We start from the raw sequence: 13,775 nt of genomic DNA on the forward strand, positions 1-13,775 counted from the left end.
GATTAAACCAGTTCCTTTAAGACCCAGAAACCTGTTTTCTCAATCAGCTTTTTACTTTGAGAAAGAGGTTCTGCCAAACTGTGAGCAGTTTTGGTAATTTTTGCAGCTTCCCTGCACTGGTGGAAATAATTTAGTAACACTTGATTCAAAATGTGGTGACACCCATGGGGTTGTTTTTGCATCTGTGCCAGGTAAAACCACACCCACGCAGTGCTGATGAGGAGTTACTGATTAGAGTTTTTAACTCTTTCCCTGCCAGGGTTTTATCTTTCAGTTGTCAGCCAACCGCCTGCATTTTTGATCAAAGTCACTAATCTTTCAAGACCCACACAATATTTTGTTTTATGAATATTTAAACAAGGAATATATCAAAAGAACGAACAGAACTTCAGTTCACATATGCAAGAAAAACATTTTATTCTGTCAGCACTTGAAAATAGGTACTTTTTGCAACATTTTTGGACAAAAATAAGAGAAAAATTCATTTTCTAGCAAAAGATTGACTTTCACTTTTATGGCAACTTCAACTGTATAAAAAATAATAATGAAGGAGGAAACCTGGGCCTTGACTTCATGTCTGAAACATCACAGTAAAATCTCAACAGTCTGGTAAATATTAAATGTACAGAATGAGAGATTTATAATTTCTATTTCATCTTCTCTCACTGTTTAAACACTTTTATTGCATCTAATTATCACACAACCTCAGTGAAATACTATCAAACTAAATAAAACACCGTCTTAAATATGTTTTAGCTGCAGGGATGAAGGAGGAGACCAGGGACTTGAATCACTCGCCTCCGTGTTTGAAATAACATCACAGCATCAAACTATCTAAAACACCTCTGCAGGGCGGGAGCGGAGAACAAGGCTGGACCTCAAAGCCCGTCGCTCTGCGTCTGAAGTTATCTGTGTCTCTCCCTCGCACGTCCGCAATAATGATGATGAGACGTTTGGCGGGGAAGCGACGTGTTCCTTAATCATGGAAAGTCTTCCCAAAGGCCGGGGAAAGAGTTCAGGGTGTTTTTCAAACCTGTGGTTTGGTTCATTTGATCCGGACCAAAAAGAAAAAAGATGACATGTTGTTGCACTTTTGTTCTGGTCCAGTTCCTTCCAGTTTTCTCAAGTAACAGGTCGCTAGTTGACTTCATCCTGCATCATCAGGACTGAGGCTGAACACTTTAATCAAAATTTTGTCGAAATTGCAAATTGCAGTCAAGTCATAATGAGTGTCAGTATTCTTTTGCTGCAGAGAATTCTGTGCAAAAATCACACCATTATCATTTTAATGTTTTCAATAAAAGTTATGATGTAAAAACTATGATTGTCTCTGATACCTGATCAGATTCCCGTGACTGACAGAAGTTTATGCAGCACTCTGATGTGAATATTAATGTTGTACAGGTAGAGACAGGTAGGGATGAAAAGAAGGCGTATTATACAGTAACACTTCGGGGCTTATTACTGTGGGATCAGTGTTGCTCACTTTTTAATGGATTAAATCAACTGACAAAGTACACAGAGAAGGATAAAAGCGCAGCAGTTTGAGCAGCTTCTGACCTGTGGGCGAGGGCAAATACCTGCGCTGACATGCACACGTGTTATTGAATGATTTGCATAATGGCTTACACAGTTACACATCTCCTATCACAAAATCCAGAGGTTGCACCAGAGTCTGACCTTTTCCCAATCGGTCTCAGTCTGGTTGTTTCGTCTGCACCAGGGTTTGATTGGATGTTTTGGGTAAATGCATCAGGGTTTTAGGTGTGAAAGTGCCCTGACTCTTTAAATCTGTAGTGTATTTACTGTAATAAAACACGAAACAACCCTGATGTATCCTCAGAGATTAGGGGAACGTGCAAAGACAACAACGCTACAGCTGCAGAGACCTCCTTTGAAATTTCAATTCCATGCTGGAAAAACAGTTTTAGTTTGCCTGTTTCACATTTATTAGAGTCTAAATCAATGCCGAATGTTTGCAGAATTAGTAAGTGTCTGTTTATGAATTGTAAGAAATCATTAATAATTTCGCAGAAGGAGTAGATGTTTATAAATGTTAAATTGATCAAAATATTAATGGAGTTTGGCAGGCAGTCACTGAAGTCCAGCCCTCAGAGAAGTGGGCTTTTGTTTTCAAGATAGTGAGGAGGAGGGGGCGTGGAGAAATAACTCACTGCAACCATAAATTGTATATTAATTAGGATTCAACCTATTAAATATACTGTTTATGGCTCCAGCTCACTTTTTGAACTGCTGTACTCATTTTTGAACGCTAGGATCTTACATATTCCTCCTTTAACTGTTAATAAATGCAACCTAAGGATGTTTATTTCTGAACTTCAGCTTTGATTCTTCTTTAATTAGTCATGAATATTTTATTTTATCGCTAAAAACTTCAAATATTCACACTTAAACCGTCATTTCTTTTGGTTTTGGTGAGTAAATCACCAAATTCGATCCTGGGATCTGCGTGTGGACGTAGCACCAACGGTCGAGTCCAACAGAGCAAAGAACACGAGCGGTCAGACAATCAGACGGCTGTGAAGAGACCTCAACTCTTACCAAAATTATATGAAAGAGAAAACAAAGGCAAACATTAAAGTTCTAGTTCCAGTCCAGTTTCTCCCCTAGAATGGTAACGTGTAACTCTTTTTACTCGCCTACCACCGCACCAAAGTCCATTCACAAATTTAACACTTTAAAGTTTCTTTGCTTACATGCCAATGAAGAGACGCCAAAGAATATTTATCAGTTATTTCTTGAAATCTGCATGAGCTGCTTTTCGCATCTGCGTAAATTAGATCCACCACATTTATTTAACACTGCAGCCTGTCCATAAACGTCCTGATTCATCTTCAACCTAACTGGGGTTTTGTTGAGTAAAATGTTGGTAGAGACGGTTAAAAAAACAGACAGAATATCCCTTTAATGTTGTGTCGTGTCCCCTGTCAGGTGGAGATCAGCCTGCAGAGCAGCTTCCAGCCCGGTATGAAGCTGGAAGTGGCCAATAAGAGCAGCCCGGACACATACTGGGTGGCCACCATCATCACCACGTGCGGCCAGCTGCTGCTGCTGCGCTTCAGTGGCTACGGCGAAGACCGCAAGGCCGACTTCTGGTGCGATGTCATGACCGCCGAGCTGCACCCGGTGGGCTGGTGCACGCAGAACAACAAGACCCTCATGCCCCCCGAAGGTAGGAAGAAGCACTTTGGTATCAGGCATCTGAAGGAGGTTCCTCCCTGATCGATGCACATTTTACTGTAAATAAAACCCTCATCATGAATACAATGAGAGAGGAACCAATCAGAGAACAGCTGCTGTTGTTCAGCCACACAAAGTTTGGTTTATTCAGTGTCTATTTTTAAAATACTGATCACTATCTTTTAGTAGAATCATAAAACAATCAGGAAGTGAAGTTACTAAATAAGGATGTTTATGATTAATCATTAATCAATTGTTTTAATTAAAAATTAAAGTATGATGTGCCATTTGTTGAATAAGAAAACTTGACCTTAAAAAGTATCTTATTAATTACTAATGATTATTGTTTTTGAAAGGTTTGGTATGTAGCATATATTATGTTATATAATAAATGATTATTTTCAGGGTGCAGAAACACAAGCTGCGTTTTTTATATTATGGAGGTAGACTCAGTGCATAAAGAAAAATAAACAAATAAATAAACGAATAAGTCCAGAAGGAAAAACAACAACAACAAAGAGAGAACATGCCATGCATATATCCTCATACATCACACTGCAGGATCACATAGATTGTGTAGAGGGCGGGACTATTTGCATATTCATGAATTCTTGAATACTAAATGAAGGCAAGGTCTAGAACTGTATGTGAGCCAGTTTAACAAGGTATTTTGCAAAAAAAAAAAAAAAACATTCAACACGATTTATTACGTCTTGCAGAGCATTTTCTATGTTTAAAATATGGCTGGAGGTGGATTTTTACATTTTCAGTTGAGGAAAATGCACAAAATTTGCAGCCCTTTTACGAAATCAACATGAAACACGGTGCCTTTTGTGTCGTGACACAATCTACAGATGTTTCTGCAATATTATTATTATTGAAGGTACAAATATTCATTACACTTCATTTAAGGCTCATTATGTTCAGTGTTTTGAGGAATATATCAGCCTTTAGGATTTTATTTAATAAAAAGCTGATACTAATCAAATAAGCAATAATTGGTATAAAATGGAGGTGTGAGGCAGGATTTTGTCTCATTTAGGAAAACAGATTGTTATGCATTTTATTCTGCCAAATGGCGACCCAATAAAAACACGTCTGACAAGCCTTAGTTTGGGAAAAGCTGGTTTGAGGGATCTTGTTACAGAATTAGCATTTCTTCTCCATTTTTCTGTTCACTTTCTGGAAACGGACAGTTTAATGAGCTGCGGTTGTTGCAGCAGGAATTTGACGAATAGTGTCTTTTACATGTGAGGGGACTTCACTTAAATCTGTTTTCTTTTTCTTTTTTAATTAAAGTATTGAGTATTGTTTCTCCTTTTTTTCCATCTGATAAAGTGAGATTTGTTCTGAAGTCAGCTAAGGTCAAACTTTATTTACATAACCTAAAATCACTAATCCTGTGATCTTTCATTCTGGGCTTTGACTAACCGCTTTAATTTGCCTGTTTCACGTTAATCAGAGTTCAAATTAATGCCGAATGTTCGCAGAATGAGTAAGTATCTGTTTATGAGTTGCAAAGAAAACATTAATAGCCTGGTAGAAGGAGTAGATGTTCATAACGGTTAAATTGAGCAAAATGTTAATGGAGTTTGGCAGACAGGAAGTCACTGAACTCATGAGTAGAACTCATCGATGGTATGTTAGAGAGAGATTCAGTCTGTGGCTCAATTGCTCTTTGAAGCATAAATTATTATGAAGGGAGAGAATGACGTGTAGCAGCTGGGGAAGTTTTAGTTTGCTGCTGTTATCATTAGATCACCCTGATTTAAAAAAAAAAAAAAAATCTGAAGGAATAAGGGTAAAAAATGAAAATTATCAGCTTTAACTTTTTTCTTGCAGTTATCACATGCATGTATGAACACATTTGTGCTTCGTGTGATGCAACTATCATGATGAAGAAAAAGAAAATATTATTTAGTTGTATTTAACCCAATTCATGTGATTTTACACACACTTATTTCAAGGAAATCTGATTGAAACTCTTTGGACATTTAATATTATAGCACAAAAGGTCAACTACACACACACACACACACACACGCACGCACGCACACACACGCACACACACACACACTAACATGTGAGCACCTCCCATCTTTAGCTTTCAAAGAATGCTTTAAAGAAACTGAGCGGAAAGACAGGTTTTCATTGTCAAGACTGCTCAACTGTCATTTATCTAACTGACACCTGAACGCATCACGCCCTCCCCATCACAGACGGTCAGAGTGAGGCCACCTCAGACGGGTTAAAGGGCAGCGCTGCGGGTTTTTTTTGTTCCAGGGGTTTTCAAATGGAAACTCAGCCGTTAACATGAAGCAGTGATGTCGACCTCCTCTTCCTCAACCTTTAGATGATGCAAGAAACACCAGTGAGAACCTACAGAGTGATGCACTCTTTAAAAGAAACGGCACTAACTAGAACTATAAAAGGTTCCTCAGCTTGTCCCGACAGGAGAACACTTTTTGTTTCCTGGTAGAACCTTTTATAAAGGATCCCACTTGGATCCCTTTCAGAATGTTCTATCTAGAATCCAACACAAAGGGTTGAACCTAGAACAATCTGTGCAAGGTTCTGAAGGACAACCCTTCTATGGTGTTATGGTTCCAACATGAACCCTCTGCAGAGTTCTGTTCAGAATCTTTACACCTTCTAATGGTGCTAACAAGAACCCACCCAGGGGATTCTACCTAGAACCTGTTTATAACCCAGGTTTTTTTTTTCTAGAATCCACCTTTTGGAACCCTTATTTCTAAGGTGTATAAAACCATCTCTAGTCTCTCTTTGAGCATCCTTTTCACCTGACGTCAACCTTTCAAAATAAAACTTCCTCCTGCGCCGTTCTTCCCGCCGTCCGTCTCTCAGAACCAGAACTTTTCCAGAGCTTTCTCAGCAGACACATTTCCACCCGCAGCGTCTCCTCTCGCCCTCAGATAGATGACTCACCCTCCCCGGCCTCGTTCAGACCATTTATTTTTCTTGACACTTCCCCGCTGATGGATGGCCTGTGCCACCGTTGTTGTGGAGACGACCTGGATACGTTCAGACCTGACTCGGGTGTCCTCGCGCTCACGGCGGCTCCGTGTGTCCTTTTCACTCAACGCCGCTCTCTTCACCAACTTCCTCTTTTGTCTTTTGTAGCAGCAGGCGCTCCATGAAACATCTGTATTCATGAGTTGCTTTATTCACTTCTCTATCAAGCAGGAAAACAACAGACTGAATTTTACTTTCAGTCCTGCAGAGGAGAGACGTTTTTTCTTCCGCTTGTTTTTTCCGTCAACAAACATTTTACGACTGAAGCAGCTGCAAATATCGATTGTTTTTATTATCAATCAATCTGACAGTTTCATGAAAAATGACTAAAAAGATGAAGTGAAAATCAAAATAGTTGTAATTTAATTTACTGTCTTTGGACGAATCAATTCAGGTCTAGATCCTTTTAGAAAGGTTCCACTTGGAACCCTTTCAGAATGTTCTGCATCTGTCCAGAATCTTTTCATCCTCTAAGGATACTAACAAGAACCCACCCAGGGGGTTCCACCGAGAACCCTTATATATTCCAAGGGTTTTATATAGAACCCACCTAAGGGTTTCTGTCAGGAAGTTTTTTAACCTTCCAGAACCCTGTCAGGGGGTTCTACCAAGAACCTTTCTATATTTCAAAGGTTTAATATAGAACTCACCCAGAGGTTCTAAACGAGAACTCTTCTAGGCTGTTATGGTTCCAACCAGAACACCTCTCTGCAGAGTTCTGCCCAGAATCTCTCCATCTTCTAAGGGTGTAAACAGGAACCCACCCAGGGGGTTCAACTGAGAACCCTTTTATTTTATGGTACAAAGAACCCTTAATCAAAGAGTTCTTCACCAAATTCAGCAACCCACTTTTGGGTTGTGTTCAGAATCTTTCCACCAACTAAGGGTACTAACAAGGAGCCACCCAAGAGGTTCTATCGAGAACCCTTTTATATTCCACGGGTTTTATCTAAAACCCACCCAGGCAGAATCTTTCCGCCTTCTAAGGGTACTAAAAAAGTACCATCCAATGGGTTCTGCCAAGAACCTTTTTGTATTTAAAGGGTTTTAGTTGAGGTCATCTCTGCAGAGCTTCATAATAACGCTGTTTCCACACGTTTTTCCTTTTTCAAAAAAATACGATTTGGTTCTGGTTCTGCGATTTGGAGATTGCACTTTGCCGTATTGCAAACTGGGCGTCGTTTTAATGTATTAACAAAGCGGCCAGCGTGAATATCTCCAGCTCACCTCTGTGCAGCCCAGAGAACCGTGTTTCAGCCTCAAGCACTTCCTGGATTTTGAAAAAAAAAAAACTTTCTAAACACATTTTGCAGGAGCGAGAGCTGAAAATTGAACAATCACATAATCCTGTTCTGCTGCAGCAGAAAACATGTCAAAACCCTTTCAGTCAGTTGAAATAAAGATGAAGTTCCCTGATAAGATAGGATTACATCACCTCGACAACACTACAATATGCAAAAAAGTGTTTATGATGTAATAACTTGTAAAATCTCGTGTGTGTCTGAATGAGATCTTGTATATTTTACTCGAGTACATTTTCTGTTTGATCCCACACTCAGAAACGTAACAGCAGCCGACATTAATTCAGAAATTACAGTAAAATACTGCTCATATGTGGCTCATAATTCATATTTTTCTTTATAATGACGGACAGCTGATGTCTGTGTGTTTATGATGCAAACTGAAGCATGAATCCTGTCATGAAGGAGGTTCTGATTCCCGAAAGAGGCTCCTGCAAGATCCTGTCAGTCTGTGAATACGACACCGCAAAAAAAGACTTTGTTGCTTCATTTCAAGGCTTTGCATCATGTTGTACACACTCTCCTCTGTGTGTGTGTGTGTGTGTGTTGCTTAGTCAGCTGGAACATGAGAGCAGAGTAAAGGGGGAGTGTGTGTATTTTTTGTGCCACAGTTACCTGGTTTATCGGTTTCCTTTTTGTTTGTTTTTTTGTTTCTCAGATAACGTTTACCTAAGAAAAGGTAAGCAGCTCTAACAGAGCGTCTGACTGACTAACCCGCCTGCTGCTCGTTAGTGGCTAACATCAGCTCACCTCTGTGTCAGCGTTAGCCCCTCAGAGCTGCATGTACACCGTGCTTCCTCCTCCTCCTCCTTCTCCTCTTCCTCTTCCTCTTTTCACCTCTTTTCTCAAGGAAGTGACCTCACAGTTGCCTTGCCTCCTCTTGCATGTCTCCTTCTTTAGCTGAGTGAGTGTGTCTTAGAGTGATAACACACACACACACACACACACACACACACACACACACACACACACACACACACACGCTGCTGTTTGCACCAAGCTGTGCTCCAATGATAACTGGTGCAAAAGGCAGCGGCTGAGAGAGAAACTTGATGCTTTGATAAACGGACGGCGTCCTCTCATGACCAGCAAACTGTAGCAGAACAGAAAGAAAAAAAAAAGTCACAGGTCCATTAGTGAAGTGAGGAAAGGTCGGAAGTTAAACAACTGTGGTGTGTAAAATGTGTTGTAAGCAGATAAAATCAATATGTGACACCAAAGTGGCCTGAAACATCCTGAGGCCATAAATACTCACATTTAACTGCTCGTGTTATATCCAGTCTGTCTGTTACAGTAACTGTACTCTGTCTCTGATAATCAGCCAACATAATCAATGGAAAACATTATTTCTCTTATTAATAAATACATTCATATGAATGAATTAATGAGGGGAACAGTGTGCAGGATTTAGTCTCTGGAGGTGAGCTTGCAGATTAGGGTTGGACTGATGGATGAGGGATGTTAACGTTTAATCATTAATCAATAAATTGTAAATATTAAATATTCTAGAAATGGCCACAATTGCACCTCATTTGACATTGTTTTGGAACATTGACTTTTTTTGTAGAAGGGAACTTCAACTTAAAATGAGAAAAAAGAGACAAATAAAAATGAGGGAAAAAACAGAATAAATGGAAATGAGAAAAAAATGACAAAAAGTTTTTTTAAAAAAAGGAAAATGTGGGGAAAAAACGGGAAAAAAAGAAATTAGAAAAGAAAATGACGAAAAGCTTTAAAAGGGAAATGAGGGAAAATTAGAAAAACAAGAAAACAAATGAGAAAAAAGTTAGAAAAAAATAAAAATGAGAAAAAAAAAAAAAAAAAAGAAGCTGCTGCTCAGTGTCCCGTTTTAACTTCTGCAGTGTAGTTAGACACCAAACTTTGTTTCAAGCTTCCTTGCTGCCCAGAACTAAGTTACAGACCTGTGGAGCAGAGAGGAAGACCCTTTTAAAGGGACAGTTCACTCAAAAATTGCAAAGGTCTTTTTTTTTTGACAGCAGAGATGTCTGTCTTCTCTCTGATATAACTGAACTAAAATAACAAATCAATAATACAAAATACATTTGAATAACTCAACAGCAGTGTCTCTTTCCAGAAATCATGACCTGGTTACTCAAGATAATCCACAGACTTTGTTTTCATTTCAGTTTCATGTAGGAACTACTTTGTTTGTACAGTAGAATCTACCAGAACTACTTTTGTTTCTGCTAGAAAGAAAGTAGTTCCTACATGAAACTGAAATGAAAACAAAGTCTGTGGATTATCTTGAATAACCAGGTTGTGAAACACTGCTGTTGAGGTTTGTGTACGTGTGTACCTTCACTCTGGTGCCATATTTTTAATTTGGGGGTGAACTGTCCCTTTTAAACCAGGCACATGGATGTTGTCAGACACTTGCCTGGCAGTGACATTGGTATGTAAATCTGGACACACTGGACCTTGAAGTAAAATGCCAAAATTAAATTATGCAGGCTGCAAAACCTGCACGCAATTTCCTGTTTGAAATCTATATAATCCTGGTAATAGATACACAAGAGCAGGTACATTTAAAACGCACGAGTCACCACACGTGAATTAAGGGTAATTTTCAGCTCATTTTCCAGCTGTGGTTGCAGCATGAAGTCATTATAGGTGAGGTGGAAAAATCAACAGATTTACTGTCTTTCAAATGACTTTTTAATTTCTAAAAATGAGCGAATTACGCAACAGAAGCGCTCGCAGCGCTGCAGACTCATCGCAAACAGAGAGGCTGATGAGTCCGGGCGCTGATTTGATGAGCACAAAAGCTTTGCTGAACGCATCAGTTAGCAGAAGAGCATCTGAAGTGGAGGAGCAGAGAGGGAGACTGTGTGTGTGTGTGTGTGTGTGTGTGTGTGTGTGTGTGTGTGTGTGTGTGTGTGTGTGTGTGTGTGTGTGTGTGTGTGTGTGTGTGAGGGAGAGCTTCACGAGCGGGTAAGCGAGTTAGACGAGGGATTTAGGTGTGTTTGTTTTATGTGGTTTGACCGAATGAAACGCTTGTTTAAATCAAACTGAGTTCAGGTTTTGCACCATCTCACAAACTGGGAGGAGAAAAAAAAATATGTTTGGACGCCTCATGCGGGAATTTTTGAAAACCACTGAGCTGCAGCTTTATGTAGAGCAGCCAATCAGACGCCTGCTTGGAAACGAGTCATAGTGAAACTGTCTGAAGATCTCAAGGTGGAAAAATCACAGCCTCCTTTAAATCTCTTCTTAAAACCCTCCCACAACAAGTTTCATGCAAGAAACCATCCAACTTTTCTCTTATTTTTATTTGTATATTTGTTATTTTCTTTGTGCCCAGTGATTTCTGGGATTCACTAAGGTTTTCTTGTTTTTGCTCTTGTCTTAAGTAAGAGAAAATCTTGTGAGTGGTCGAGAGTAGTCTTACCAAGATAACAGAGAAACATCTTGTTTTCACAGTCCTACACATAATTATTTGTTATAAATGTAATAAAAAATACATGCACTTTGTTGCTTTTATCTGTTTTATCATCTTAAATTTAATAGTTCAACTGTTTTTTGGACAAAACAAGTATTTTTAAGTCCATAAAGTGGCACAGTGTAATAAAAAGTTATGAAACAAGTCAAAAATGTAACTAAACATCATTTAAAAAAATTATAAATATTATAAATAAAAAATTATAAATATTTTAAATAAAAGTGTAAAAAGAAACTTTTCCTTCAAGCTCTGATCAAAATGGTTTAAATTTATTTTCCTTTACTACCAACCTTTTAAAAGATGATTAATAATTTCTTACAACTCTGTTTGCTCATTCGGCAAACATTCTGCATTAATTTGAATTCTAATTAACATGAAACGGGCAAACAAAAAAGTTTTTCCAGCTAAGAATAGAAATGTCAAAGGAGGACACTGTGGCCTGCTTTACCCTCTGCCAAACTCCATTAACATTTTGCTTAATTTAACCGTTGTAAACATCTACTCCTTCTACAAGATTATTAATAATCTCTTGCATCTCATAAACAGACGCCGACTCATTCAGCAAACATTCGGCATTAATTTGAACTCTGACTGACGTGAAACGGGCAAATAAAAATGTTATTGTTAGCGTTGTCAGAGAATGAAGTATTTCAACTTAACATGTTTCCTTGATGATTTATTACAGTAAATATATTACAGATTTCTCCTTTAATGGAAAATCAATTAAACCTGCGTCTTGTGAGCGTGCATTATAGACATGACCTTCATGGAAAGTGCGACCATGTTGGTATTTCTCTACGAGCCTCTGGCACGTAAACCAGCAGGTTGATTTCACTCGGCGGTAACAGATCCATACAGGGAGAACATTTTTTCTACTTCCTGTACATACATATTTATGGTATGTAGACGGTATATGAAGCCCCGGGGTCGGGCTCGAGGAGGGACGCTCGTTCAGACACAGTCGAGAGTCTCTCATGTGTGGTTCTGTGTGTGTGTGTCTGTGTGTGTGTGTAGGACACATTCATCCATTCATGTAAGGAGCTTTTTAAAGCGACATCACAAGTTTGGTCATGTGGTACGGTAGCTGCTCGCCGAACAGATCCTGACGGAGAACATTTGCATAATGAATTCACCACACTGCTTCCTGCCAGAGCCGGCTGGAGATGATGCTCTGAGATAGACCTGTCTTCTGCTCTGTGTGTGTGTGTGTGTGTGTGTGTGTGTGTGTGTGTGTGAGATGTAGTGTGGTGTGTAAGGCGAGTATTGTGGTGAGAATAAAACAAAGGGGCAGCTTTAGTGTGGGTGTGACCCCTGAACGCTGAGACGTTCTGCACGGAGAGCTCTGGTTTAAAGTGTTGGATTTCACCTGGGAACAGAACCACAACACTTCACTGTACGTTCTTTATCAGGCCGTGTTCTCCTTTAATTATATTCCACAAAAAAACTGAATGTATGGTTCTAACTAACAATTAAAGGGATAATTTGGATTAATGTAAGAGGCATTAGGTGAGGTACTTAACCATAATCAGTGTACCACTCTTAATAAGAGAACCATAAAGGGTTCTTCAGGTGGTCTCCATAGGAAAGTCCTTTTTGGTCCCTCATAGAACCTTTTACGAAGTTTCAACTTGGAATCCTCTCAGAGTTCTACCTAGAACCGAGCATAAAGGGTTGTACCTAGAACTATGTGCGAAAGGTTGCACCCACAACTGCCTATAAAAGGTTCTAAAGAGAACCATTCTATTGTGCATGGTTACACTCATAACCCTCTGTGGGGGTTCTATCCAGAACCTTTCCACCTTCTCAGGGTACTAACAACATATATCCAAGGGTTTCATCTAGAACTCACCAAGGGTGTTCTACCAAGAACCTTTTGATATTCTAAAGGTTTCATTTAGAACACACTCAGTGAGTTTTACCAAGAACCTTTTTATGCTTAGTGGATTTATCTAAAACATACTCAGGGGGTTCTACTGAGAACCTTTTTAAGTAGCAAGGGTTCATCTAGGAGCCACCCAGGGTGTTCTTCAAGCATTTCAACAGTCCTTGAAGAAATCTTTCTTCTAAAAAATATTCTTTGCAAGACCAAGGGTTCCTTTAAGAACCTATTTCTTCCAGAGAACCCTTGACAAACCCTCTCCTCCAATCAGAAGACAGCACACTTAAAGTAAAGGAAGTAACAAAAAATGTAGCAATAAATTATGAAGTGATTTGATTAAATTAAAGCCAGTTTGAAGAAAACGGTGGTGATGTGATGAAAACCGAGATCGATCAATCACAACACGGAACCGTCAGTCATTATTTGAGGAAAGTGGCCTCAATAACTGAAATAAAACAGACGTGATGAGAACCTGACTTAAAAATAAACTTGACTGACGTTTTATTTGAAACGGCGTTGGCTGGATAATCAGCTGGGCTGCGTTCCTGTCTGCTGTCTCCCATTCATCAACACCCAGCTGACATTTATCGTTTACAGCGAGTCATTTTTATTACTTCCGCCTAAAAATGACAGTCATAAACGACGCCCACGGACTAACTGATCCAATCTTTGGCTCTCAGCGTACGGCTTTTATCTCGACTCGAGTCAGAGGGCTACAGATATGCCTGAATTCAAATATAATCCTTGAAAAACACGTATTTTTCCAAAGTAATCTGGTGTTTTCATCACAGTCTCTCATGAAAAGCAAAAATCTTTTAATTATTAAATTAATCAGCAACTATTTTCATAATTAATCAGTTTGAGTCATTTTTCATGGGAAAAAAAGTGAAAATTCTCTGAT

General features: G+C 39.1%; 1 protein-coding gene across 1 annotated transcript in view; it reads left to right on the forward strand.

The window, feature by feature from the left end:
- Positions 1-13,775, forward strand: part of sfmbt2 (Scm like with four mbt domains 2) — a 68,746-nt gene that overhangs the window by 24,461 nt on the left and 30,510 nt on the right. The window contains exons 4-5 of the mRNA XM_084711507.1: positions 2,953-3,193; positions 8,194-8,214. Of these exons, the coding sequence (XP_084567633.1) occupies positions 2,953-3,193; positions 8,194-8,214 (262 nt within the window). The remainder of the gene's footprint in view (positions 1-2,952; positions 3,194-8,193; positions 8,215-13,775) is intronic.

The sequence above is a fragment of the Lutjanus erythropterus genome, chromosome 22, assembly GCF_056507025.1.
Source record: "Lutjanus erythropterus isolate fLutEry1 chromosome 22, fLutEry1.hap2, whole genome shotgun sequence".
Taxonomy (NCBI): Eukaryota; Metazoa; Chordata; class Actinopteri; order Lutjaniformes; family Lutjanidae; genus Lutjanus; species Lutjanus erythropterus.